This window comes from Netta rufina (assembly GCF_964035555.1).
Source record: "Netta rufina genome assembly, chromosome: 1".
In the NCBI taxonomy this organism is placed as follows: Eukaryota; Metazoa; Chordata; class Aves; order Anseriformes; family Anatidae; genus Netta; species Netta rufina.
The window spans coordinates 70,838,311-70,863,234 of record NC_140123.1 but is presented as its reverse complement, the minus strand read 5'-3'; the positions used below and the strand labels follow the sequence as shown (position 1 = coordinate 70,863,234).

General features: G+C 37.3%; 1 protein-coding gene across 1 annotated transcript in view; it reads left to right on the top strand.

Moving 5' to 3' along the window:
* The window catches only part of PPP2R3B (protein phosphatase 2 regulatory subunit B''beta), a gene marked incomplete at its 5' end in the record, with an annotated part of 48,538 nt that overhangs the window by 18,524 nt on the left and 5,090 nt on the right, over window positions 1-24,924 (top strand). The window contains 9 exons of the mRNA XM_084292796.1: window positions 9,591-9,776; window positions 11,541-11,644; window positions 12,193-12,295; window positions 13,033-13,107; window positions 16,572-16,658; window positions 17,076-17,232; window positions 19,324-19,372; window positions 20,396-20,485; window positions 21,196-21,371. Of these exons, the coding sequence (XP_084148922.1) occupies window positions 9,591-9,776; window positions 11,541-11,644; window positions 12,193-12,295; window positions 13,033-13,107; window positions 16,572-16,658; window positions 17,076-17,232; window positions 19,324-19,372; window positions 20,396-20,485; window positions 21,196-21,371 (1,027 nt within the window). The remainder of the gene's footprint in view (window positions 1-9,590; window positions 9,777-11,540; window positions 11,645-12,192; window positions 12,296-13,032; window positions 13,108-16,571; window positions 16,659-17,075; window positions 17,233-19,323; window positions 19,373-20,395; window positions 20,486-21,195; window positions 21,372-24,924) is intronic.

The window sequence follows — 24,924 nt, the reverse complement described above, 5'->3', positions numbered from 1 at the left end:
CTGAAACAGTTTGGCACATTTCTGTATTAAAGAAAATAGCCTTCAACTTCTTAAGGATCAGAGGAATGTGCAATTGTTTTCACAATTGTCCAAATCAGAATTTGCTGGGGCATTGCCAGACAAAAAGGTAACAGAATACTTACTACACTGATGACTCCACAGCTCAGTAACAAGGCTGAGCTGGCTGATATTTTTCTTGTTTGAGTGGATTTTTTTCTAAGCTCAATTGCCCTGAGTGACTGAAAGTTGTTTTGTTGCAAACATGGAAGGCTGCAGAGCTTACGAATTAAGTGGCTGTCTGTCTTAGCCCTGTTTGCTACTTCTGATGCTGAACTGATGGCCTGTCCTGACAAGGGCTGTTTTCCATAGACAAATGTTAGAATTGCCTGAGGTAACTGGCTGTCAGTTTTTCCCCATTAAAATGATGTTTAGGCAGTCATGACTCCTGTGCAGGTAGTGAGTCCCAGTGTGATCCACTGGCTGTGTACAATCACAATGATTATGTACTAGGAGGCTCTTACCAGCTAGTCTCCTGAAACAGAACGTGCTGGTAAGGAACAGGAATACGGATTTAACCTATGATCAAAGTATTTTCTGAGAAAGCTGCAGCTATATGCAAAACTGGGTGTATTACTGACGTGGATGCTTGTTTTGATATAGCTCATAAAATGGAGGCTGTCTGACAACAATTCCCAGGCAGTGACTAATATTTTGTACCCCTTCTGTCTCGGCACAAAACGTAGTAGATGTTGCCTTTCATGAGGTATTTTTTCTGAAGTTTACTTTTCCATTTTATAATCTGTACCATTTTCATTTCCTGAATTAGCAGGGGAAGCAAAAAGTATTTCCACTGGTCAGCAACAGCAAATGCTTAGAGGATCCTACCTCTGAAGGCTCTGGTAAAAGCTCTGTCAGCAAATAAAGCAAGTTACTTGTGGACATATAAGATACAAACTCCTCCTGGGCTCATGCTTTTTTTTTTTTTTGGGGGGGGGGGGGGGGGGGGGGGCGGGATGTAAAATGTAACTGCCTTTTTTTTTTTTTTTTTTTTTTTTTACCATTCCACCTGTACCCCACCCCAAGGGAATTCTGAATGAATCATGGAAATCATGGAACTGTTTCTAACTGCATAACTAGAAACTTAATGCAGGAGTTCTGTGTAATTAAAATGTGGGGGACAACTAAATATATGTAGCTGTATTTTAAGGTCTTTCTACGGCAATAATGCATGTGCAGTAGAGTACTTCAGTTCCCAGCAGGACTGCATTATTTGTCTGTTTCAGCTGTACCAGCTTGTAAGTTCATTGCATGCTGCTTTTTTACATGTGTGTGGGATACCGCTCATCTGTGGTGACATGCTTTTAGTTGAATGTATTTTTAATGTCAATGCAAAAGATGGTATGCATGGAATGTATCTTGTACTTTAAGTGGAACCCTTTTCTGGATACCACTACCTACCACCTCCTCCTACGTGAGAATTAACACACTATCCCAAATAGCTTTGTGTACATGGTCCAGACTTCTGCATGCTCTGCTCTGCAGAAATACTTAGACTTGAACATGGATTCAGTTCAGTGGCTTTCTTGTGGAGCTCACGTTGGATGCTTAAATGTGACTTTCTTAATTCAAAGGGGAAACGAATTACTCATAGCTCTTGTGACCATCAGAAAGTAAGTAGCTGAACTACCTGTTACTCTGCTGTCCTGACCCTGAAAATGACGGGAGGAATTTCCTTCAGGTAGCAAGCGACAAAATCTTTTTTCTTTCAAAATCAGAGGTTAGCAGACAGGCATTATTTCAGTGACAAAATAGACCTGATTCTAGCTTGTTAAGAAGCTAAATTTTCCAATATTAATTTATAAAACAAATGTAAACTGATATCTCTGCAACTCGATAGCCAGTGATATTCTAGGATCAATACTTTGCTGGTGATGTTGCTATTTGCTATTAAAGTGGACCACATTAGTAGTTCATTATAGCACCAAGTTCTACTGTATTTCTAGTGCAAAGTATTTGGGGGAAAAAAAAAAATCAACTCTTCTGAGCTTTCTATTTATAGATCAACCACCAGGTGATGAATCAGTGAGGGTTTTGCCTGACTTAGTGGACAGAAGAGAGATCAGACCAGTTAGGTTCACCAACTGCTTTGTTTCTAACTGGCAGTACCAGGGTCTGCACTCTGAACTGTTGACCTCTGACCACAGTGAGGCTGACAGAGTTGAACCAAACACCAAGAGAAAGGTTATCTATCCCTAGAGCTGTTTTTATGTTTGTAGCAAGAAAATTTATAAATAAATAAATAAATAAATTTAGGTCATGGAACTCTAGCTGTAATTCCATACTTCTGTGAGTAGCAGTGCAAGTCGAGGGTCTTCCTTAAACTTCATTTTACTGATTCCAGAAACGCCAGGGCATGTTAATTCTGCCAAAATGTGACCGTGCGATATACGGCTCGGTACCTAGAATAAAGTTGTTTTAAAATTGGGGATTATCATTGTCATTAAATGACAAGACCTTAGGCTCTTGTACAGAAACAGGCTTGAGAGTAAACTGCCAAGAACACGCGTAAGTCAGATAAGAATGATAGGTGGTGTGTGAAAATGAGACGAGGCATGATGTGGCACACCAGCAGGGGACACCCAACATAATTGTCTGGGCAGAATTTTAAGGCAAATACAGACTGCACTTCGGGGAGCTGCTGAACAGCTGCTCCCTTGTATCGATCGAAGTGATATGTATAAAATCAGAAACAGTGTACTTTAAAGTACTTTTTTCCTTCTAACAGTACATGGCTAGAACTTTGTGGAAAGCTGCATTCCTTTTCTCATTTCCTCCCACTCATTGTAGCACCAATTTTAAGTGACTACAGGCCAAACTGGATCAGAGAACTGATCTGAGTTAAGGCTGAAAGCAAAAGCAAGCCAGTTTAAAAACTATCAGGGTTAAAATTAATAGATGTTTATCTCTTACCGTGGAAAGGAAAGAAGAGCATGTATGATATAATTAGTTTCTATAGCACATCCAAAAACAGCTGCCAAATAATAACTGAAGGATAGGAAGCAACTGGGACTGAAAAAGCATGTGTTGCCAGAGGACTTGTGCGTGTATACCCTGGCACCTGTTTTTGGCATAGGTTCATTCTCTGTAGGTGTGTCTCTGAGCTTGACCACATGTCTTAACTTTCAGATTATGCTTGGCAAGATCAATCACAGTCTTAGCGTAGTTCTAAGGGTAATGTAAACTTATTTCAAACAGCACTGCCAGAATATTCCTCTAACCTTCTTCAGGTTATCACCAGAACCATGTTGCTTCTAAGTGGAGTCAACTGTGGGAGACTGGATGAGAATAAGTAGTTTCACACTGCTTTTCAGCTGCCTCGGTGACCTGGGGCAATTCCCCATGCTGCAGCACTGCCACTGGTACTGACGCAAAGGTCAGTAAACCCAAACAAGATACAGGAGTGGGGGAAGATGCAGGTGTACTTTGGTTTGGCTTGCCTTATGCTGTGCTGTGAAACTTCGTTAGTAAGCTTTCAGACTAAATTACTGTTTTCAAGCTATTTTTCAGGGTAATAACTAGATTTTACAGAAAGTCTGTCTGGAAAAATAATTTTGAAAGCTTTAAATTGTCAAAGGATACTCTTGTTAAGCATGTGAAGCCGAATGGGAAACGATGCAGTCAGTGAACTCTTGCAGTAATAAATCTGTCTTTCTTGTTTGGCTAGAAGGAAGATATCTAAGAGCTTACAGAGAACAAGGGAAAAACATCATTTCTTTGAATTAGATAATTGGAAATCTGAATGTCTGCCACAAGGTCAAGCAAGCTTATGTTAGAGAAGTTTTTCTTGGCTTGTCCTGAGGGTAGCTGTAAAATTAAGCTTGCTTACCTATTCTGAAGCAGATCTTTGAAAGAACTTTAACATGCCAAAACATTTGGGAGTTTGGAATAGATTTTCTAAAATAATATTTTTTTCCTTGCAGGTCGGTGAATCATTTTCTAGGTATTGGTAGCATGAATCTTTAACCTGGTGTTTTCAGGAGTTAGGTTTTATAAAAGTTACCATGCCACTTACTTATCTAGAGGAAGTGTTGACATTCGCTGTACAATCAAATAGATAGTAACTCAAAGCAGAAATATTTCTCAGACTTTATTGGTCAGACTTGAAAAAAGGGGAAGGCAGGAAGGCTGATTGGGTACTCCTTTTATACCTGCGTACTGGTCACGTTTTCTTAGATTCGCAAGTAACATGCACCTTTGATAGACAATAGGGCATAAAATTCAGTATAATCCTACAGAATGCAGTAATTAAATCTTTAAGTTTATTCTGCAATATTTCTTGTTTTGTTTAGAACTTTCAAGTTCACGTGCTAAACAGCATTTATGTCTCTTTACTACCACCCTACTGTCTCTCGGGTCTCCATTTTAACTTTTATTTTCTGTTGTAGCAGTTAAAGAAGGGAACTTCGTGCAGCATCTGGTTTTCCTGGTGGGTGACTCAAAGTATCTCTAAGTGGGTGTTTGCAGGGATGTTAGACTTTAAAGAACCAAATTGTATACCTCTGCAGAATAGCTTTTAGCTTATTACTCACTTTTATATTCCTAGGTAATATTTGCATAAAATGTGATATGCAAGAGCAGAGGACTCAGCCAGTGGAAGAACTAGAATCATTTATGCATAGCATGCTTGAAAAGTATTGCAACATTCTTCTGGTTTTTTTTGTTTGTTTGTTTGTTTTTGTTTTTTTTTTTTTTTTTGGTAACATCACTAGTTTAATAGTCAGGTGTTGAACCAAACATTTACCTGTTGGAGAGGGAAAAATATCTTTTTTTTTTTTTTTTTTTAGTACAAAATATTTTTTTCACTAGTTAATGCCACTTTGTTTGGAATTATGGTGTGCCACAATATAATGTGCTCTTGTACGTAAATGCAAAGTACAATTCTTGGAGGGAGGTCCTATTGTCTTGACCCTATTGTGTATATTCCATTGACTTTTCTAATCTGGAAGTCTTTATGGCAGCTTATGGTAAATAGTACAGCAAAAGCTGAATGCTGTCTCTGAAAACACATTTTGAATGTTTCCAGAGGAACTGGTATTACAGGTGTTAGTGTCTGTCAAATGTTTGAAAGCATAAAAGGTTTTACATGAACCTATCTTTTTCTGTAGTCAATGCAAATAACAGTTAAGTTCAATGAGTTTGTCCTAATCAGCAAAATATCTATAAAACACTACATTTATAAACATATTTACCTTGCTCATTTTTCCACAAAGTCCTTTTTAAGTGAGGTTTCACTCACTAGCCTTTGAATGTGAAGCCCATCTGTGAGGTTCTGTGCTTACCTGGAGATGGAAATAGACTTGACTGAGTGTACAGTGTTAAAATATCTGGGAGCAAATGCCCCCTTCCTTTGTGTTTCAGGAAGACATCCTGTCATTGGAGAACTCTTTCATTCATTAAGTGGGGAGAGGGAAAATCACCGTGGTGTTTTTAAAATGAGGTATCTTCATTTTTGTTTAGAACCAAGTTCACTGCTGAGTGTAACTCATCTGTTGGCAGATGTAAGAACGTAAAACAAGACTGAACCTCTCTCATTGGGATGAGGGGTGGGGAATCTGTGTTCCCCAGTCCAATTACTACCATATTGCTCTACTGTAGTTCTAATAATTTACTTTCCATCCGCTGGTAACAGTTGGTAAAGGGTCTAGAGAGCAGCAAAATAAAATAGAAAGCTGCCCTTTGAACAATGACCCCACTGGGATATACATTTCTGCTTCCTTTGTAAAAGTGAAGGCAAATACGTGTTGGATAACTGGACAATCCTTATCAGTTTGGAAATGAAAACTGATCATGTGTTAAGAGTTTTTAATGAATTCTTCATAGAGAAATCTAACAAACTTGTTGATGTTTCTATAAACAAGGAATTTTCAGGGAACCATCGCTTTCCATCTTTTAGCAAAAAACATAAACTACATTTGCAACTTACAATACAATTACAAGTCAAGGACTTTACATACAGGTATTGCAAAGGCCAGTGCACCATTCAGTCCTAACAGTTCAGCACGCATCTGCTTGGATGAGTTATTTACGAGCTCATACAGTCAACATTCCTAACTCCAAGTATGTTATTTTTTATGCCTTGCCAAGTTTCAGTGGAACTCATCTCTTACCAAGCAAGTTTCTTTGGGCAGTTTAGCTTGCCAGTACTAGACTAGTATTAAAGGGTTTAAGAAAATGTAGGTCAGTTTTTGTAAACGCTAAATTGACCACTGAAGTGGCATAGTTGTGTCAAAAGAGTAATGAACAGCTGTTGCAGACTTCCAATTCAAAGTTTTGCCACTAGCAGACTTCTGCCATTTCTTATTAAGGAAGAAATCCCATGGTTAGTTTTAATTCATTTTAGAAGAGCTTAATCTCCCACAATTACGCATTTTGACTGCCCTGAAAGAAGTTTGCTTTACCAGCTGTACAACACATGCCTCCACAGAAGGATCTAGCTGAAATTGTAGAGTGCAGTGGCACTCGGAGCCCGTCACACATCCCCTCATTAAAGTGCATACAGGAGAGGAGCCTCAGCTGTACTGGAGGCCTTTCAGTTGTCAGCAGAGTTGAAGCTGACAGAAGAGAAGAGAAGAATCCCTGGCCCTTCTTGGGAAGGCAAGGAGAGGGAGGAGGTTAATACTAACTCTGTAGTGCATTAGTTGGAGCTGCTCGTTTCGGATGACCAGTTTCTTTCTTTGATGCAGGCTTTTATCCCTGTGTTGACTGATGGTGACAGTGCAGTCTGATTGTCCAGCTGGAAGTTGCTTGTGGCCTTGAAGAAGCATCAGTGTGCTCAGAACGTCCCCATAGCAGATACGGTGGGAGAGCTGTGCTCTGAGCCGGCTGCTGGAGAGCACAGGGAACATTCAGGGTCACTTTGCATTGCACCCAAGATGGTATTCTCACTAGAGGCCTGTATGTAAGCACCAAATTAATCCATCAGAAGGGCAGGTCTTATATTTTCTGAAGCAAATGAAACATCTTTGGTTTTTTTCCTCTCACCCAATTTGAGGAACCAGCATGTAGAAACAGGTATCGTCCTTCATGATAAGGAGAAGGGTTTTGTCTTACAGTGAGTCTGTATTCTATACTTGAATTGAATACATTTACTGTTTTACAGATTAAATATTAGATGTTCTTATGCTAAGCATGCAGAATTCAACATGAGGCCTAAATGTAACACTTACCTTAGATATATATGTGAAGAAAATTGATTTTTCCTGTCTCCAGTTCTGAATCTGTTGCTTAGCTTCTTCCTCAGGATCACTATCTGGAACATCTTTATGACAGACAAAAAGATGAAAAATAAAAAGCCTCTATTGCATAACTCTTAAATAACACCAAGAAGAGCTACTCTAGTAGGTGTAACTTTACTACAGATCCTGAACTGAGATTTCCACAGGCGCTTAAGAACAACTTTTGACCTGGGCTAATGGAAATCATTTATTATGTACTCTGAGGTACCTGAAGTAAATGAGTAGTTTCTGAGAAGTAATCTTTGCAGTGAAATAGCTCTGTGGCTAGCATTCTCTTTCTCCTGGGACCTTTTCCAATACAGTTTTCCCTCTGACCCTACTTTTCCTTTTAAAAGAAATCTTTCCCTTTGATCTGAGGCTCAAAATTTTCTTAGCTCTTGATTTTGAAGAGCCATGTCTGTCTGTACTAGGTTTTTTTGAATAACTGTTTTACCTCATGTTACCTGAAATGTGAAGGGCACATCAGTGGTCTGTAATCGCCACCTGTCCTCCTCTCAGCTGGGGCCTCGCTCACCAGCATGTTAATGCCTGCTCCTCTGTGGTGAGTGGAGCAACTCGTGTGGGAGCAGCTGGCCAGGCAGTTGGGGAAAGGGGAAATAAGGTAACTTTGCTCTTTGCAACAAACATAAGACTTTGGTTCTGTTAAATAAAAGATCATTTGACTGCCAGTGCTCAAAAGCATGCTATAACTAGCATGCTTTTGTGTGGTACCAGCCTGAGGAGCAGGTCTTTGATCTGCCTAGGGTAACTGCTAGGGCCCTGCTAAAGTGCTGATGTGTAGCACTGGGTTTCTAGAACTAAACAAGGTATTAACCCAATTACATATGTTATTTGTAGTGCTGATGGTAATATTACTTTGAAGGTGAAAGTGTTGCTGTCTTTGTTCTTTCCCAAAGTTTTTGGAGTCTACAGGTGGAAGGGATTTTTGATACCCTGTGGCACTTCTCTTACAAACTGAGGCCTTGTTAACTGAGCCCCTAAACTAATGTTGAGGTGTCAGAAAATCTAATTTATAGGTTTCTTAGAAAATAATAGGCAGCAACTGACTCCAGGCATACGTTTCAAGGTAACTTTTTCCTCTAGGAAATAGGAGTTGTAACTCAGTTAAGGGATTTCTGCAGCTGGGAGCATGATCACTGGCTCAAAGTCAAGGAAGGGAAAGAAAGGTTAATTCAGGCTGGTTTAGCATGTGTAGTATTCCAGCAAAGGCTCCTAGATTGGAACCCAGAAAATTTAAAACTGCTCTCGGTTGGTACCTCTTTCTTTCACTGAGATGTGGAAGGGTCTCTGTACAGGCCCTTTGCAAGGTGGTAAGAAGTAAAATGAGGGTTCTTTGGTTTGTTGCTTTTTTCTTCAATCTCTGGTTGTTTTTTCTTCAACTCTGGTTGGAAATGAGATGTAATTCTGGATTTTGAGCATATTTACACTACAATAAGCCATCATATAGCATTAAACATTGTTTCTACATTTGGGTAGTGGCCTTGGGATGAAAGACTTCATGTTTAACCACCAACATTAAGTTGCCACAATTCTATTTTTGCCTTGCTTGCTATCTTGGTTTCTCTGTGTTATTGGACCTTTTTTTTTTTTTTTTTTTTTTTGACACTAAGTACAAGGTGAATTCGTCTTTACTTGGGCTAAATGTGTTTAAATAATTTCTCTTGTTACTGGTCATTGATTTTTCAGTAATGTGCTGTATCAGAAATTTCTTGAGAAACAAACTTCAAAGCACTCATGCCATAATTGTGTACAGTGTACAAAAAAAAAAAAAAAAAAAAACAACACTAATATTTCCTTTATGAAACTGAATGATTTTTAGGAACAAAAACACCAAGCACCTTCTCTGTAATTCTATTAACAGGATGGTAGTTCACAACAAAGCTGTCATGCTTATTTCAACAGTTTGAAGTTGTAAAACTAGAAATACTTCAAAAGCAGATTCTTTCATGACCTGTCTGTTAAACTAGAAGTTATGTTATGCTATCAGTTTCAGAAGAAAAAATTCAAGTATTTCAGAGGTCTCCAAGAAGCTGTCTGGTATATTAATCTTGAAGCTTGATAGGTTGAAGACTGAAATTGTTTTTATTAAATTTTAACATACCAGAAATCTTCCTAAATGACAGTTTTTGGAAATACTCATGAATTTTTCCAATGTGCTCTCATTCAGCCTGTCATCAGAAATCTTTTTGAAGGTGTGTTGTAACAGATAATACCAAGAGAATCAAGTCATCTGAGGATGCCTATTATATATGATTTCATTGTACCTGGCTGTCAACTGTATATTTATCTATTTAGGTTCAAGCGAAGAAAGAAGAAACTTTGCCACCATCGCTTAGTCAAACCATTCCAACTTTCTATTTTCCTCGAGGATGTCCTAAGGAAAAAGTGAATATAGATGCTGTGATTGCCAAAATTGAGAGAACTTTCTCTCAGTTTCCGAATGAGAGGGCAACTTTAGACGACATGGGGAAAGTTGCAAAGGTGAGAATTTGCTGGCTGGCTTCTTTCAATACTATATACCTATGGAAAGGAAAAAAGAATTGTGCTTTGTTTTCTTGCGTTATGGGTTTTCATTTCCAGCAAGGTAGTGCTAGTAAGACAGCATACCTGCTGATGTTGATAGCACAGTTATGAGTGGAAAGCTTTGCATTGTCTGTCTTAAAATTTATGTTATTCTTAGAAAATGTAACAAACCATAGAAAACAATGTGTTCTTTGTTGACCCATAGACGTAAGACAAAAGCCACTCTTGGTAAGCACTTTGATTTTTAGACCTCTACAAAATTAGTCACGTGGTGGAAAATGTTCCTGTCATTGGTATAAAATCTACAGAGTGCTGTTTTTCTTAAAGCAGTGTCATGAACATCCATTGTAAAGATGCTGAAACACAGAATCATTTGGTAATTTGAAATTATAACTCTTCAGTCAGTAGTGAAGAGTTAACGCAGAGTTACTGTAGAGTAGCAAAGTACTAGGCTTACAGAGCAGCTAAGATTATTTGTAAATCTTGTAATACATAATAAGCTAGTTAAATCAAACTTCAAAATTTCTAAGTAGTGCTTGAAATATCAGTGCAAGTCATGGTCTTGGTCATGAGTCTTAGGTTCTTATCCTTGTTCCTGTCACTTTGCATTTCAAGTCCAGGGCATAGAAGAATAGAAGCAGGCTCTTCTCCAGAGCAGGATTAGGGGTTGAGTTGCTCCTAGCCTACCTCACCAGAAGAGTTTAACTGCTAAGCTGAACAGTAGGATTCCCTCCTTCCACAGCTCCTTTCCAACTAGAAGGGGTGCTTCAGCAAGTGAGCTGGAAGGGTCCAGTCAGCTACAACTCAGTGATAAAAGGCAGCCTCCTGAAGGGTAGGGAAAAGCCTCTCAGGCTGAGCAGGGTATTTGTCAGAAACGCTTCTGTAAGTACTGGTTAAACTACTGCATGAGAAATAACTGTCCTTTTCTGCCAGTGACTGTGCACATCTTGTAATATTTAGTATTCTCTGAGATCCAAATGAGCTTCTCACAGATGTTGGCACATCTGACAACTCCATGGCATAGTCAGTGTCAGGCAAGAGAGCAGCACTTTGCAGTGAGGACTGAGGAAGCTTGGAGCAGACGCAGAAGCAGTGCTGTAGCTGTATGGGAGCACTCAAGGTGTGGAGGAGTACCTGCTGGTTACTGTGAAGTGCTGCTGGACAGGACAGGGCAGCCTGCTACCAAAAGTGGGAAAGATGTGCATGTATATGCGATGATGCAGATGACTTGAGCTATCCTCTGAGCCAGATAAATGTAAACTGGCTGTGGTCCAGAAGTTGTGTAACTGTTTGTGCTGCCTGGAGCTCAATTTAAACATATCCAGCCCAATAGCAAGGGCTCTGCTCAGCTGCTTGGAGGGTGGACAGACCAGACATGTGACTGCATTCTATTAGGAATGCTGCAAGTTGCTTTGTTTTTCTTTCCACTTCTGAATCTTGGCCTAAAGCAGTTGCTTTAAATTAGCTAGTTTGGAGGGTGTAGCTAGTTTCAGAAACAAAATAAAAATAAAATAAAATAAATCTGTGCTTACCATGGTTTCAGTAATGCTTCTAATCCCCTACAGATACATGCAATGTTACAAAAAGGTTTTTCCCATTATATTTCCTCAATGTTTTTCCTTAACACCTGTAAAACTTATTTTTTTGAAAGACTTATGAGGGAGTAACCCTCAGATAAGCAATCTCGTCAATGAATTGACTTGATGTATACTTTAATTATAGGCTTGTGAATGCCCACTTTACTGGAAAGGTCCTCTGTTTTATTGTGCTGGAGGAGAACGAACAGGATACGTGTCAGTTCATAAGTTTGTTGCAATGTGGAGGAAGTAAGTAGATCACTTTTTCAGAGAGATGGTATTTTTAAATGAAACATGGTAGTCTAAGTTCTGAATGAGTTTGTAAAGGGGAAGAAAACACTACCATAACCATTGTCAGTAAACTTTTACCTAGGACAACGTAAGTAGATCTTTCCTTTAAAACAAGCAAACAGCTCTATATTACACTTAAAGATTTTTAAATGCTTGTGATAAATGACTGGCTATTGATGGGAAAAGTGAAAACCACGGCACTAATTTACAGATGTCATTTCTGGACAAAATGCTTTATCTTTTTACTTTCTCTTTAGTTTCCTAGTTCTAACTTGAAAATGTCCCTTCATATAAGCAATTACTTTGAGTACCCCTCCTCAAATGTAAATGTACAAGACTATCGTGCTTTAACTTCCCTTAGAGTGAACTTTGCAATGTGTGATTAATTATCTTTTGAATTAAATGTTGTGGTTGCAGTTCTGTAAGACTTGTTCATGCTAATTTGTATGGGCATCCTAGGAGCAATTTTCTGTGTATGCTAGTAAATGCATATCTTTACATTTCAGAATACTTCAGACCTGCTATGATGATGCTGCAAAGTTTGTTCATCTTCTAATGAACCCTGGATGCAACTATTTGGTGCAAGAAGACTTCATTCCTTTTTTACAAGTAAATTGCAACTGAAACTAGTTCTAGAAAACAAAACAAAGTTATGAGCTTGCAGAGTTTTTTTTAGCTAAACATGCATTTTCATGGTCTTCATTAAAGTTTATTAATACTTCGTGTAGCTCACTTTGTGTTGTCCACTGAGTGCTAGTGACTTCTTTTAAAGTTAATCATTTTATGGCTGGTTATATATATATATATTTATATTTTTTTATATTTATATTTTTTTATATTTTTATATATCTGCAGTAAGACGTATGGATTTGAAATTGTTTGCAGGAGTAGCTTGTATTTTTAGAGTTTTTGGGATTTTGAAAAGCAGTTGAAGTTACTTATGTCAAGGAGGCCCTTTGGAGGGCAAAGGAAAAGTGGCCTGTAAATTCAAGACTTAATACAATTTCTCTCAAAGAGCAGCGAACAAATTTATAAAACCTGAATTGACTTTTAACGTGTTGTCAGACACAATTACAAGCTACAACAGTCAGTGTTTATCTGGCTAGTTTATTCAAAATCTGCCTATGTAAAATACAGGAAACCTTCAGGTTATATGGCTATTAAGAGATTATTTTATTCTTAAAGTCATCAGTGTTTACATGAAGCATGCTATAAATGAAGTTATTAATTATTCTAGTTAATTTGAACCCTCTTGCTTAAGGAAGGAGATATGCTAATCTGTGCTATTTATTTTATACAGTCACTAATGAATACTGTTCAGGATATTGTTATTCCTTTCTCTGTAGGATGTGGTGAATAGTCATCCTGGCCTATCATTTTTAAAAGAAGCATCTGAGTTTCATTCTCGGTACATTACCACGGTAAGTGTTTTTTATTTGGAAAATCTGTTCTTGTTAATTAAGTACAAAAATCAGAATGGTTAAAGTTAGTAAATAAGCATCTTTGTCCTTTGGAGGGAAAAAAAAAAGTTGAGTATGCTGTCAGTCTTAATTTCTACTTAACTAGAGGTATTACAAAGAAAATTGATTTATTTTAGCATTGTAGTAGAAAGTGGTGAACTTAATACTAGGAAGAGAAACACTGAATTGTAATAGTGTACAATAAGTTAATGAACATTGAACAAAGGATGTGCTGTTATCTTAGACTGACTTGATTGTGGGTTTAGACTGTACTCATTAGAATCCCACCCTTATTCTGCAATTAATTAAATGCAATTTTGAATGAAAAGTCTATATTAACATGATGATGTTCAGCATCAAGTAAAGTAATGTTAATACTGAAGCTGCTTACCATTTTTCTCTCCGGGGGTTTTTCTTTCTAGGCAGGTTTTTTTATACAAAAAAAAGCTCCATATCTTTCTTCATGCAGTTACATGACTGAAGTATTCTTTAGGTACACAAGGGAAAAATCAGTGACATTATATTTTCTTAGCTGTAGACTAGATACCCAATTCCACTGAAGTCTCAAAAGATGAAAACTCCACAAAATGACATTCCATTCATTCTGTGCACATGAAAACTAGTTGAACGAATATTCACCAACACAAACCATGTGGAGTTGGTCATATTTTATCCAGCTTATAGTTTTACCCAGACCTAAATGTGGAAGACTTTTTGAAGTGTTTGGTTTTGGTTCCTCCTATCCTTCCTATAGAGACTGCCAGCCTATCAAGTAGGTCCTGATGTATTAGTTTTTACTTTTTGTAATCATTACATGAGCTCCCGGAGCCTTCTTGCCAAATGTGACTAGAGGAAATGTTCTGCCTGTGAGAGTAGTTCTCTTGATTAATGGATTGTGGTTTGTATCAAAGCCTGCTCTGCTTAAAATCATGAAAGCTTGCTGAAGGAAGGAAAAAATCCTGCCACTTCCAGTTACTTTTCTTTGGATGAACAGCTTATTTGAGTAGGTTTGGGCCTAGCAATATTGAGTAAACCAGTGCTGGCAGCACTTTACTGACAACACTTAGTATAGTTTCAAGAGAAATCCACATTTAATCAAAATTCCAAAAAAGAAGCTAGTATTTTTTAATAATGTAGCAAGAATATTTGGAATGCCATTCTGCAGATAAAAAAATGGCAAGAGGACTCTGCTGTTATTTCTTGTCTTGTTTCAGGATGGAGTAACTGTTAGCGGTAAATTGACCTATACAGCCTTCTAAAACTCTGTCCTAGAAACTGTTACTAATATAGGTGACTCTTCTAGAAGATAAAGTAAGGCATTTTGGACCAGGTGATCCTGGAGGTCTTTTCCAACCTTTATGATTCTATGATTTTATGTATTCACCTGTGTTCAGAATGGCCTTAATCTTGCTACGTGAAGCTTTAAAGGGTGTTGTAAGCGTTGTAGTTGAATATTTTATCTCTGTTCATGCTAATTCCAGTTAGCAGTTAAATGGACCATTTTTTTGCATTTTTTTTGCAGTTTGTGTGTATATATATATGTGTGTGTGTGCATGTGTATGCATACATACGCTTCATAAATTTAGTGCAGCAGGTGTTTAAGTATTCTTCAACCATGGAAGCAACTGATTCTGTCTGCTAGGCAGTGATATCGGTTGGTTGGTCAGCCTAGTGGTAAGGTTAGGTGCACATGTTCAAGATAAAGCTGAATTACATTACAAACACTTGTCCTGACAAATGGGATACTACGTTTAGTCTGCAAGTATGTTGTATGTACATCTTAACTATGAATTCTTGAAATTGCAATCTCCACAGTTTCCTCTCCCTTATGACAAACCGTTGTGCAGCCTAGTAAGGAAGGCAATTCTCTGACAATTGGCTTGTACTCTGCTTCAATTCACTTTAGAAAACTGTCTTTTATGCCTGTTCCCAGTTGTCTCCAGCAAACATTCAATTTTGTTTTTATTTTTAGACCAGTTAAATGTATAACAGATGAGATAATGACATGCAGATGGATTAAGTTGCAAAGCTAAGGCAAAACCTTTTTAGAAAAAATTGCTTTGTAGTATAAGCCAAAAATGGGCCTTCCCTAAACTCACAATTAGAATTGAGCTAATTAAGTTTCAGAAGCAGGCTGGTCTATTCTCCTTTCTACATCTAGGGAGCCAGCTGTTCTTTTTCAAAGTGTGTGCTGCAGAGCTTACTGTATGCAACAGTTTAAGCTTTATTTTAAAGAATCATGAACAAAACTCTTCTGTTTGTACTTTAAAATTGTTGTTGTCTTTAAACTATTGGTATGCTTCAATTAAAACTTGAGGTAATGAAAAGGTCTTTAGTTTGAAAGAGGTTTTTATTGGGAGAGGAAGAAATTTCTAAAAATGTGGCCTTTCTTGGCTAATAACTACTGTTGTGAGTAAAATGCTGTGCATGCAACATTTAGTGCATTGCTAATCAGCAGGTATAATCCATTTCCAGTTAAGCAATTACGGTTGATAATATCTTAAATTTTTTTTGGTCTACTTTATTATTGATGAATGAATTATCTAGAATGTTTATCTGGTTGAATCCAGTATTCACCTCAAAAATGTTTTACTTAAAAACTAAGAGAAATTGTGTTTTAAAGGCTCATGTTTGTAAATTAAAGCTAAGCAGGTTATGCTAAATGCATGAGTTTACCAAAATGATCCACCAGTGAAACTGATTTAAGTAGAAGTGTTGGATACTTAACTGAATGAATTTGCTTCTGGTTCCAGTATCACTCTTGCCATAGAAAATAGTGTATTTCTTGCTAGCTTTTTGTTACTCAGTTAGAAATAATTTGTGCTATTTTTAGTAGTAGTGTCAGTTTTTTCCATCTAACTTTAAATAGAATGAAATGGGGGGGGAGGGATGCATTGTCTGTCCACCTGCAGGAAGTATTGTTCCTGTTAGGTGTTGGTTGGTTGTATTTGTGGACTTGAGAAGTCATGGCATCCATGTCCCCTTTTTGTTTGTCACTTCGTTTATGAAGTAAAATTTTCATAGCAAATATGGGTCTTATAAATCCAAAGCCATGAGATACATTAATGGGTTTATCAGATGATATCCTAAAGTGTTAGAAGATTGGGAGGCAGTGAAATTGTCAACAGATGAATTCTGGATAGCTTGTGAATATTCTGCAGCTTCACTGTGTGGGGCATGGGTACTGCAGCATCAAAGTAAGAGTTACCTAGATTAGATATAGATGGAAGTAGCTTGGGAATATGACATGACATAAGAGAAGCATCAAAGTGCAAGTAATGGAAAGAACAGACTTCTAAGCCCTTCAGTTTTGGGGAAAGACGGAGTCCTGTAATGTAGCTAAGGTTTATCTTTGATCACAAATTTTTGGGAGGGTGCTTAGGTAGCATACTGAAGATCACCTCTTCGTTTTCTTTTTCTTACAGGTTATACAGAGAATATTTTATACAGTAAATAGGTCCTGGTCTGGGAAAATAACCTGTAATGAGCTCAGGAAAAGCAACTTTTTGCAGGTACACAATATCTAAAGCTTTGCAAGATGTTTCTACAAGTTTAAAAACTGTATTAACTAAATGTTTAAGGGAGTAATGTAAGAAGCATTTCTTCTTTTTGCAAAACTAGTGGGACTAAATTGCATTAACACGTATACAGGAGAGTATGTTTAAATGTCATCTTTTATCTAGACCTGTCTATGTGTAAATTTGATTAGCAGAAATCTGTCTTCGTTTTTCTATGGACATATTAGCTTTCAACCTTTTCTGTTAAGTCTTTGCTGTCATTCTGCATGGTGTGCCCTGTCTCTGAAGATAAAAACTTATCCATTGAAATATTGTTAGGTAATAGTAATTAGTTTGGTTATCAGAACTCAGATCACTCAGCAGCTGTCTTAGAAATTCTTTAATGTGTTCTACTTATCCTTCTGATAATAGAATGTGGCATTATTGGAAGAGGAAGCTGATATTAACCAGCTGACAGAGTACTTCTCATATGAACATTTCTACGTTATCTATTGCAAATTTTGGGAGCTGGACACAGACCATGACCTCTATATTGATCGGAAGGATTTAGCTCGACATAATGATCATGGTATGACAAATGAAGCATCTTTCTTTACATGTGTTAAATGACCTGTAAGCTTTCACCTGAGGAAGTGGTTAGCCACAAAGGACAGCGTTCATGAGTCTGTAGGTGTAGGTGATCCTGCTGACTCAGGAAATAAAGTAGGGCAAGTTATTTCTGATGCTATCTTGTGTCTAGCAATACCTAATCAGAGGAAAACCCTCAATTTGAATTCTGACTGTGGTGAAGAAGAGGAGGAGGAAATAAGTTTGAAAGTCTGTAGGCTTGACTGGGGAGAAGGGGAGACAAGAGGAAATGACATCAAGTTGTGCCGGGGAGGTTTAAATTGAATATTAGGAGAAATTTCTTCACTGAAAGAGTTGTCTTTACTGAAGGAGTTGTGAAATATTGGAACAGGCTGCCCAGGGAAGTAGTTGAGTTGCTATCCCTAGAGGTCTTCAAAAAATGTGTAGATGTAGTGCTTAGTGACATGGTTTAACAGTCAGCTTGGCAGTGCTAGTTAAAGGTTGGACCAGATGATCTCAGAGGTCTTTTCCAACCTAAATGATTCTGTTATTCTGTGATTCTTGCAAACATACGTTGTTGCTTTGCTTATTTTAAGGTTTTGTTGACTCAGCTGCAGGACATTTTGTTTTAATACCATTTAGTGGCTTTACCTCTTCTGCATTCACAACATACAATGACTTTGAGATCCTATAGTCTTGTATACTCGCACCTATTTTAAATATTCTTGTAGCTTTTATGGAACTGCTGTGTTTTCTTGTTCTGTTTGCTGTGTCCATTGTCATCTTTGTCCTCTTCAGGACTAGAAAGCCTACTTAAATGCTAAGTGACTAAGGAATATGATGCTGCATTAAAAAGGAACAAAAAGCATTCGGATAGCTTCTGAAAGCTTGCCTGCAGAAGTCTATACTTTAGCACACCAAGGAAGGGAAGCTTTTTTCATTTGAGAGGTTGCTTTAGTAGGTACAGTGTAAGAAAGCAAGCAGAACTGATATCAGGCCACAGGCAGTTTATTTTGCACTGTTTTTGTATCCTTTAAGCCTAGAAATATTGATTAAAGCTTAACAGTTGCTGTCTGATGAGACCTAGACTAAATAAGAGCATAAAATGGACCTGATACACGGATTTAGTCATAAAAGCTTCTATTTTTGTGTAAAAATCAAATCTACATTCATCAATCCCTTCCTTTCTTGTCACTGGTTTAAAATTAGATCAAACATGTGGAAAGAGCATGGAAAGAAAGTACTGAAGTATTTAGGTATTGTTGGAAAGACTGAGCAACTTCAGTGTTTCAAAACTAGATAGGAAGATAGCAGCATATGTCTGAAACAAATTGGCAATCCTACAGTTCTGCGGATAGATGTTAGTAGGGGCCAATATTCCTACTGAAATAATGTGGTGGTGGCATCTTCTAAAGTATATAAAACAGATGACCAGTTTGAATGGTTAACCACTTGGCTGAATTATCAGTATTTCTACAGTGTTGAAAAAGGAATTGAGAGCTAGAATAATCAGAAGTAATTCTGCTTCTATGAGAATAGGGTTGTATGCTGCTTTGAGTGCCTTCCACAAATTCCTCAAGTTGCTCTGCATGTCCCTTACAGGGGTAGTGTTCAGTTAAGACATGTATCTAAAAATCCCTGGAATTGTTTCAAAATAGAAATATGAATCACAACCATGTCAGAAATAGACCCATGTCAGAATCAACTAGGTATGCTCATTATGCATTAATATGCAATTCTGTTTTGGCCCTTTGCCAAAAGCAGGGTCACAAGCTAATGGTACTTGAAAACATTGTTTACTTGTCTTAGAACTAGTAAATGATGTTTTACTAATCAGCCAGTCATTACTTCTGTTATGCTACTATTTCTGTATCAAGTCTGAATTCAAAGCTGGTTGTTCGGCTCTAGCTTTGCTCTGGAGACTGTTAAGTCGTCCTTTCTGAGAGAACTCAAAGGGATTAATGAGTGCTAGAGTTGATCTTTCTTACAGGTGTGTGTTTATGTGAGGTTTCCAATAAACTCTTCAACTAGACAGTACAAAGCAAAAATAATTTGTACATAACTGACAGAACTTTAAACCCTTCTTTCACAGCAATATCAAGTAGAATGATAGAGAGGATCTTCTCAGGAGCAGTAACAAGGTAATTATTTTGTATACTGATCTAAATCCAATCTAATACTTATATGCTTGCTGGTTAAATTGTGTGTGATTATTCCCAGGATAAAATGACCTCATTTGAAACAGAACATTGAATTTCAGTACTTAATATTGTTGTTAAAACTTAAGAGTATTCATGGAATCTCTGGCTCAGTCCAAGATTGGATTTACTCTTTAATCTTTACTCTTCTTTCTTTATCCATATGAACACTCGTTTGCTATTATATAGCATAGCAGGGATGGGAATGAGGGAGGAAAAAATGTTGGCATTGTCTTTCTGTCCCTCTAACCTGTAGAATTTTCAAAGGGATTTGGGCTTTTTAACTACTACTAATAAAATGAACACTTGCATAACAAGTTTACAAAAATGAATCTATATGATATATGCAGCTAGAAAGTTACCAATAAACTGAAATAACAAAAGCTGAAATGAATGGTATAGACATTGGCAGGCGTGTCTACAGTTCATTCCATCACGAGTTTTTTGGGCAAGACAAAACATACATTGTATTTTTCTAGATATCATAAAGATAACAGCAATAAAAGGAATTTTTGGGGGAATGAAATATAACATGCCTATTAACTGCCTACCTGACTCTTTGCTAGAGAGGCTGACATTTGGGTGCTATGTTCTGTAGTATGAGTAGAAACAGATATAACTATGTTCTTGTCACATACACTTAATATTTTTTTCATTTCTATCTTTATACTTGTATTCCAACACTACTTCTAGCTGAGGAAGATAAGTAAAACTTTTGGTTCTTCTAGACAGAGTACTGTCCACCTTCTACTACCTTCCTCTTTAAATATCCATTGCAGTAGAAACAGAGCTCACAAGCTCCCTTATCCTGAGTGACCATAGGCACTGACATATTTCTTTCAAACAATGCATCTTTTGGGAGATAAATGTAGTTAATAGCACCAAGGGAAAATATTCCTTAATTCTAGTAAAACCTATCTGTTTTAAAATAAATTCTCCATATTTTTTCCCACATCGGCTGTCAAGAGGTAGAAAAGCACAAAAAGATGGAAAAATAAGCTATGCTGACTTTGTCTGGTTTTTGATATCTGAAGAAGACAAGAAGACACCAACTAGGTAAGAGTGAATTTGTTTTAGCAGAAATAGACTGGCTTTATTGGTTTTCCAGCCCTAAAAAGGGGAGATTTCTGTTGCTCAGATAGAACTTTAGAAGAGACTGAACTATAAAAATTGACTGGGGAAACTGGCTCAGTTGGTTGAATCATTGTTATTTTTTAGTGTTGTTCTATTGTTGCTGGTATAAAGATCTATTTCAGTGGTTTCTAACAAGCTAACTACATGTTATTATTCATATGTTGCTTGTTATTGACGACAACATAAAAGGAAACCACAGGTGTTTCTTGATGCCAGTGGCTTTGGGGAGCTATGCAGTTAGCACTAGCTATAGAACATTCGCAAACTTATTGCTTGATTTTATTGCATTATTGGCTTGTTCAATTTGAAAAAAGAACTTAGTTCTGATGCACAATTTAATTTTCCATTGGCTCCCTTGATTATTTTTTTTATGTAAAGCTATATGTTCTAGTCCTTTCCTTTTTTTACTACTCACAATTAAAGTGTGTTTTCAAATGCAAACGTTGTGTGGTAGGGCAACTACCAGAAGCTTTTATCACAATAGGTGTTTCTTGTCTAATGACTTCCTATGGTATTACAGAATGTAGTCTTAAGTTTTAAATCTGTAAGTAGCATAGCCTTTAAAACAAGCATCATAAATTCTTAAAACTGTTTGCGTAAACAGTTCTTTGTTATTAAATACATAATTTCAGCATTGAATACTGGTTTCGCTGCATGGATCTTGATGGGGATGGTGTTTTGTCTATGTATGAATTGGAGTACTTTTATGAAGAGCAGTGCCAAAAATTAGATAACATGGCCATAGAACCTTTGCCATTTGAAGACTGTTTGTGCCAGATGCTGGATCTCGTGAAGCCACAATATGAAGGTAATGAAATTCTTTTCCATTCTTTAACTTCTGCTTCTCTGGGCTAGGAGTTAGTGTTACCCCTAAGAGCAATCAGTTGGTTATACCAAGAATAAACCTTTATTTGGTGGTCGTCTCTAAAGCCTATTAGTGTTTATTAATTGAATGGTCTTCCAAGGACAGGCAGGCATTCATTTCCACACTAAAATTGAATACACAATATACTGCTTTAAAATTCCATGAAATCTTAAACGTGGCTATAAGCCCAAATTTGTCTCATATAAAATCTTTCCTGCTGCCTGAGGTGATGCCCTCAAGAAATGCTCCTGACTGTTCTGCTGACTTGCTGCTTACCTATTCCACAACTCAGTTAAATGAGATTCCTTCAGATCGAGCAATTTCTAAATGGTGTTTGTGTCTATAGATCATTATTATCAGACTTCTTTTAGGTTACAAGCCTAAACTCCCATTAGGAAATCAGTCCAAGATCATCTTAGACTCGATGATGTTGAGGTCTCTTCCAACCTAGAAATTCTGTGATTCTGTGAAATTCATGACAATGGTCTTAGAGGTAGCTGAATTTTAAACCATCCATAGTTGTTGGCCATTTTCTACATTCATTTGAACCTTCAATAGGCCTGCATTCTACTTTCCTGCATTTGACACGTGATCTTTAGCTGATCAAAACCCAGCCTACATTTTATGCCTGGAAAAAGGAAAAAAAAATATATATATATATAATGGAGCATGACACTTGTTTCTTAATTGCTGTTCTGTGCTGCTCTGTACTATAAGTTTTTTGAATGCTTTGGTAAACATATTATTGCAGTGTTAAAGTGACATCCTGCATGTTCATGGCCTCTACCTCTGCTGTTTCTGCTATTTGTCTTGAGTTTGATAAAACTGTTCTATCAGCAGTGGATTGGTCTTCAGGGACTTCTTGAACTCAGGACAACTGAGGTCAACCTGCATCTGAATTTAATGTCTGAACACTCCTTTATAGTTAACACTAATAATCCTTATTATGGCTAAGCTTTTTAATGTGAACTTCAGTGTGTAAAAGGACTTGGCTTATGCTCTAATTGCTATTCTTGTACAGAGCCTGCATTGCAACAAATGTAGAACTTGCATATTTGCACTTGAAGTGTTTGATAGGAATGATAACGTCTAACTCTTATACTATTGTCTGTTTTTTGTGGTAAAAGGAAATTGTTGAATGCTTATTCTTTTGTCTATCAAATATGTTGTGCTAGTGTCTCACACTTATGCACTTTTGTAGATGAAGCACTGAGTTGCCTACTTGAATTTCAAGTATCACTTCAATAGTGTGTAAAAGGGTGGCTCTGTTTACCATTCATAAAATTATGGCTAGTGTATAAAAATATGTAGTCTTGCCTATTGCCCACCTTCTTTCCAGTATTAAGAACATTTAATTACAGGAAACTTAGCTCTGTTGAAAAAAAGACACTTATCTTTTATGGAGGTAAATTTCACATGCCAAAGGAACTGAAATAGCTCAAAACTAGTTTTAAAGAAATAAAAGCTTCACATTATTTCAACCAAGTTGAAATGAATTTGCTAAGTAAAAACACTCATTTATCATCATTTTACATCCTTTAGAAATGTAAAAAGAAAAAGTTGTAATAAGTATGTTCTGGCTGGAAGCCTAGTCCTAGATATCAGTGGAATGGAGTCCTACATCAACATTCATGTGTAATGCAAGGGGGGTCAGGGAGAACTAAAGAAGTTGAAATAAACTCTGAAGAAAGCATTTGTTATATGCTTGCCTACAGTAACATCCCAGACTTAAAGTGTCCTTCCAGTCTTGTATGTTGTGCTTCTGAAAGGCAGATGTTTTTGATGGTGCCTCAGTTCTGCATTTGAAATGAAACAAGATTGGCGTGTCTGATCCATATGATGAACTTGATGAAAGGAGGCTGTGAAAGGTCTCAACCAAGAGAAGAGTTATTTAGGACAACAAAAATAAAAGCTACTCATAAAGAGCTGATTGTTTTCCATGTCACACAGTTTTTGCTAAAAAGATGGATTACTAAAAGGATTCATCCATTTTTCTAACACAACCCAGCCTCAGCAATTGATACTTCAGTTGGTAGATTTGAAACAAAAAGGTAACTTCATATAACATGTAGCTGCACTGTGATACAATTTGCTAAAGGATGCTTTGTACCAAAACCCGAATTCATGAATTTGTACAGACGTAGATCTAGCAATTTCAATTTCGTTCTGTTCCTGTTGGTCTTTGAGAGACAGTGTGGGTGTCTGCATGAGCAGTAGTGAAGCTCCCAGTGCAGTAAATGGAAACTGGAGAGCAAATCAGTGAACCAAATATAGGCATCTAACTTAAATTGGGAGCTTATATAACTAGGACTCAAATCAGTTGCTTGGTTGTGGAGAGATGCTGCCACTTGAGATGACCCGATACACCACAGACATCTGTGCCAGTCTGACAGATACGACACAGGTGCCGTGAGGGATTTGTCGTTCTGGAGCATCAGCTGTAAGCCAGGCAGAATACACGAGGGCTCCTCAGATGGTGGCAGATGTGTGGCAACCATTTCCAAATGGGATTCAGATTCAAAGACCTCTGCTTCCCTCTGATGCCCTTGAGTTATACATTGTTAAAGATGGGATGCTCTGCTGAGGAAACACTGTTGTAAGTCTGGCTTTTGAGCTCTTCCATAACATCTGCAGTTAGCTACTCCTTGACAACAGAAGACTGCCCATGTATAAGGTGAATTAATAAAGGAGGGTTTTAAGGACAGCCATCTGTCTTTCCTTGTATGTCTGGCGTTTCTGAGTCTTTCTGCAGAAGCTTAATATTCAGCCTTGAAATAAGATAACATTCCTGAGCAACATGACAAATACTTATAACACTTTGCAGATCCATTGTTTTGGGCTTTTGAAGGGTCGGTTTATAAAATAAAATACTTCTGAACGTTTTGCCTTCCACTCAAACAATAAATACTGGTCAGCCTAGACAAATGAGACAAATTACTTTTATGGAAAATTCACTCATATGAAGCACAGTCACATGCTCAGGTCTAAAATAGATGCTGGAATTTTTGAGCCAAATAGAAATTATTTTTCAAGTAGGAGTTGAAGGAGCTTAGTGAGATGGATTACCTTCACTTGTATAATGCAGAATAACTTAGGAAAAAAAAAGGGGGAATCTCCTTCATTCAGGGAAGAGAAAGGGATGCTGAAAGAGGAGATTCCTACCTGCTACGCAAACACTTCTTAGGAAGGAATGGCTAGCTCTCTGAAGGCTTCTGTCTCATAGGAAGCTTGGACAATTGGCTTAAATGATCTTTAAATCTAGGTATGGTAGACTTCTTCAACAGGAAGTGCTTCACTAGGGTGATAGCTAAAGCACAGAAAAAAATCTGAAGTACTTAAAGGTTTTGTCTGTTTTGAAGGACACTTTTCTAGGTAGGTATTTCATCTTTTCAGTCCTCTGCTATTGCATTGAGCATCAGTAGCAAATGATCTTGAGCATGATGATGATTTAAGAAAGAATATTATTCAAAAGTTTTTGGCAAAAGATATTTAGAGT